The sequence below is a fragment of the Taurulus bubalis genome (assembly GCF_910589615.1).
Source record: "Taurulus bubalis genome assembly, chromosome: 5".
In the NCBI taxonomy this organism is placed as follows: Eukaryota; Metazoa; Chordata; class Actinopteri; order Perciformes; family Cottidae; genus Taurulus; species Taurulus bubalis.
Window position 1 is genome coordinate 26,594,112 of NC_136593.1, and position 4,026 is coordinate 26,598,137.

Genomic DNA, 4,026 nt, shown 5'->3' on the forward strand with positions numbered 1-4,026 from the left:
CTTGTAAGTTGAATCGTGAGAAGTTGTTCTATATTCAAATTGATTTCTGGTGCCCTCCAGTGGTTAGAAACAAGCACAACACAGTATATTTTTACCTCCTATATGGAATCAGAATAGTTTTCACTTCACTATTTATATTGCTATTATAATTATATATATGTTCCATGAACACAGGTTATTCCTGTTTTTCATTGTACTTCCCTAGGATTCTTTCCACGTTCTACGTCATCAAAAGTGAACCTGCCAATAAGCAGTTGATCAGGTCCGGTAGGTGTTTCCGATCAGGACTAGTCTGACAGGAGTGAAGTCACAGGCTGTCAGAGAGCTCCTCTGTGGAAACACTATGGACTGGAGGGATTTTTATTTCCAGTATGGCATGAAGTTTAAATAGCATTTGAGAGCATACATGGTGATTGGTCAGAGGTCTATGAGAACTCAAAAACCTTTTTTTTTGGTGCAAAACACAACCATTGTTCACCCTAAAACAATAATTACATTTTAATAGATCATCGGTCAAATGATGCAATGCCTAATTTTGAACACGTCTGAATAAATTAGTGCTGCAGAGTAATGACGACACTCTAAGAATCTGAGTGACTCAACCTACAATTACATCACTGTCAGCAAAGTTTTCCTCACATACGTCACATACATCAAGGAGGAAATTCAATATTTCCTTTTCCCTTTCTTCTAATCAGGTTTTGAGGCATCAGTTCCTTTAATTGCAACACATTTCCTCCTCCCGTAAAGCAATTAGTGTACAGGTGCACGTGCATGAGTGTGTATGTATCTGCAAGTGGTGCAGTACCTGGTAAAAAATCCCCCTTGTACTCCACTATAAGAGGAGGCAGGATGGAGACACAGAGGCACATCTCTTCCAGGACTCTTCTGAATAACACACTCAGGTGAGTCTTAACACAGGTGATGCTTTAGAAACAAGAAAAGACAGGATGAGAGATTATATGCAAATACCATGTCATTTTTAGGTGTATTTCACATGTTTAAGATGTATACTGAAATGTTATCTTATCAACATGAATCAACACAGTTCATTAACAATTAATCAATTAATAGCCTAATTAATAGCCTAGGAATACATGACCTGGAAATCGTGATGGGCATTTGGTTTTCATATTTTCATATTGTATGTTTTATAGACTTAATTGATCAAAAAGATGTTGCTATATGGATAGAATTGCCTTAACAGAATAGTTAATAATGTAAGCAATCCCTGGATAATTTGTACCAACATATACAGTAATTGTCAGTAATTTATCTGGCGATATTTTAACAAACAACATGTTTCTGCTAGCTCTCCCACTAGACCACCACAATGATGAAGATGCTGATCGGCTGCTCTTTCTGCCTGCTCCTGCTGCTCAGATGTCTGAGTGAACTTGGGGAGAGCCGAACTCTGAGCTTGGCAAGCTGCTCTGTCAATGTTCACATGCACGAACTGCGCAAATATTACACTGACATACGGTCAGATGTGGTGAGTTCTCAAAACCACTGACACAAAATGAATAATAGAAATCAACAAATGCAGCATACAGAAACACAGTTTACGATATCTCTAAGAGGGGATGGATTCTCATTTGTTCTTTGTGGTCTTTGCATTACAGATAGAACGTGACAGTGCAATTGGAGTGAAACTTCTGGACAGATCCTTGATTAACAATGTTCAGGTGAGTCTTTTTCACCATGTAGTGCTGGTGTTCTTTCTATTCTAATTTCCTGTTTCAGATTTTTTAACATGTCCTAAGTCTGAGACTGATACGGCTTTAGAAACAGTACCGCCTGTGAATGTGTGAGAGAACAACTATAATCTTTAAACCTTCATGTGTCTCCCTCAGGATGGTCAGACGTGCTGTTTCATGCGTCTCGTGCTACGTTTCTACGTTGAGAGAGTGTTCAGCAACTATGCCTCTTCTCAGCCACAGCACCAGCGCTGCTCCAGCGCTCTGGCCAACGCTTTCGTCAGCATCAGAAAAGATATACACAAATGTGTAAGTTCAATAACTCTATTCAATGAAAAAAAAGTGATTTAATGAAAAAAAAAGCAATAAGTTGTATTAATAAATATGTTCTCTGTGCAGCACTGCCACTGTGAAGAGGACACACAGAGAAAGATTGACTCCGTGCATGCTGAGTTTATCAAGGTACGCCGTTTACTGAACAACATCTCATTGAACATCGACATGCACACAGTTATCTGCAGAGGGTGCACTTTAATTCACTTTTTCAAATGATGTCTTGGTTGGTTTTCAGCATGGTCTACGGTTATCCTAAATATGAATATATATATACTAACATCTTAAAATAAACAGATGTGGCCTGCAAAAAAAAAGCCACCAACAAATCAAAATCTTATCAATATGAATATTTAGTTCTGTATATTTCTAAAAATGTAACACAGTGCACTCTTGGAGGTCAACGGGATAACAAATAATACAAGTTTCTTTTCAAAAGAACTTTTCAAAATCTCTTTTGAAAGAAAGCTGTTTTCAAACAGAAAATAGTTGTTGTTTTGATACAGTTATGCTCATAATTAATTCCACTGTTCTCTCTGTCCTTTCTCCATTTCTTTCCATCGAGCAGCTAGACATAGACCAGGCTGCACAGAAGGCCGTGGGAGAACTGGACACTGTGCTGGAGTGGCTGGAGCACCAGACTCTTGCATGACCAAACAATGGAAATCAACAGCGCAATGCCAACGAGCCCAAGCTAACATCAAAGATGTGTACTCTTGACCTGACATTACCTGTAAGAGTGAGGGTGTGTTCATTCACTTCTCTGTAATGTAGTCTACATTTCTAATGTTTGTACTTGAATTAACTTATTATGTTATCCACTAACTTATTGGCAGTTTATTATTTAATATTTATAAATGACATTATTTAATTTATCAGAAATATACATTTTTACTATATTGTATTTATGCTTCTACTATAATGTAAGGTTATTTTGCAGAATAAGCATATTGTTTTAGTACAATAATTTATTTTAAAAGTGATTTAATTTAAACTTTCATGAATAAAACAATATACTCTCACCCACTGACTTTGAGTGTTTCCTTCCAACACAAAGATTTGTTGTTCTGTCTGAAGCACTTTGTGCTAAACGTGCGATCAGATCAAGTCTGATTGACACATAAACAGATGCTTGAAGTACTGCATGACAACCAATAACCACAAACCAACAAAGTAGTCTGGGCGCTTAAACATTTGAACGCCTTTAGACCTCACTGAACTGCAACTGTTTCAAGAGGCGTGTTATTTAGTAGATGTGTCCCGTACAGGCGGCTAACTCTGCTTCTAAAGAGTGAAGCCAACGCCTAATGGTCTTAAACCATCATTCTTTCAAATGACCAGCAGGGGACGACTCCTCTGGATGAATAAAATAATATGACTTCTTAGAAAAAATACCATAGCATAGCATACGTAAAAATTTCAAATATCATGATGTAGTTTATCTTTAAAAAGTTGTAGAACATTTGGTAGTAAAATATGTCATAAAAATGGCATACGGCAATACGACTTTACAACAAGTCTCCGCTTGCTAGATCCTCTGTGGATTAATTATCACTGTACACGTGTATGCTTATTGCACTTCACATACATACTTTCCATTTTGCACTCTCTATTGTTTACATTTAATTTGCTAAATTAATGAATACACTCTGTAGCTGTACATATATTTCATTCCAGTTATTTGTATTCTATTTTATTTGTGTATATAAATATATATATTTATTTATATTTTACTTCATTTTTATTTTATTTTGTATATATCTTTCATCCCTGTTGCTTCTTTATATATTGTATCTTGTGTGTTTATTTGTATTTGTAAGTTGTAAGGCACTCCTACGATAAAAATGTCCCATTGGGGATTAATAAAGTATCTATCTATCTATCTATCTATCTATCTATCTATCTATCTATCTATCTATCTATCTATCTATCTATCTATGGCATTACATATATCATCCCAAAAAAGAATAATACAGCATTTTATTACAAAAAAATT

At 35.9% G+C, this 4,026-nt stretch overlaps 1 protein-coding gene across 1 annotated transcript; it reads left to right on the forward strand.

The window, feature by feature from the left end:
* Nucleotides 1-1,336: 1,336 nt before the first annotated feature.
* LOC306736222 (interleukin-20-like) lies at nt 1,337-2,798 on the forward strand (the record flags this gene model as incomplete). Its single annotated transcript, XM_079217831.1, has 5 exons — nt 1,337-1,492; nt 1,623-1,685; nt 1,854-2,006; nt 2,097-2,159; nt 2,599-2,798. The coding sequence occupies 5 exons, from the start codon at nt 1,337-1,339 to the stop codon at nt 2,680-2,682; spliced, it is 519 nt and encodes a 172-aa protein (XP_079073957.1). The 3' UTR covers nt 2,683-2,798.
* Between the last annotated feature and the right edge of the window lie 1,228 nt (nt 2,799-4,026).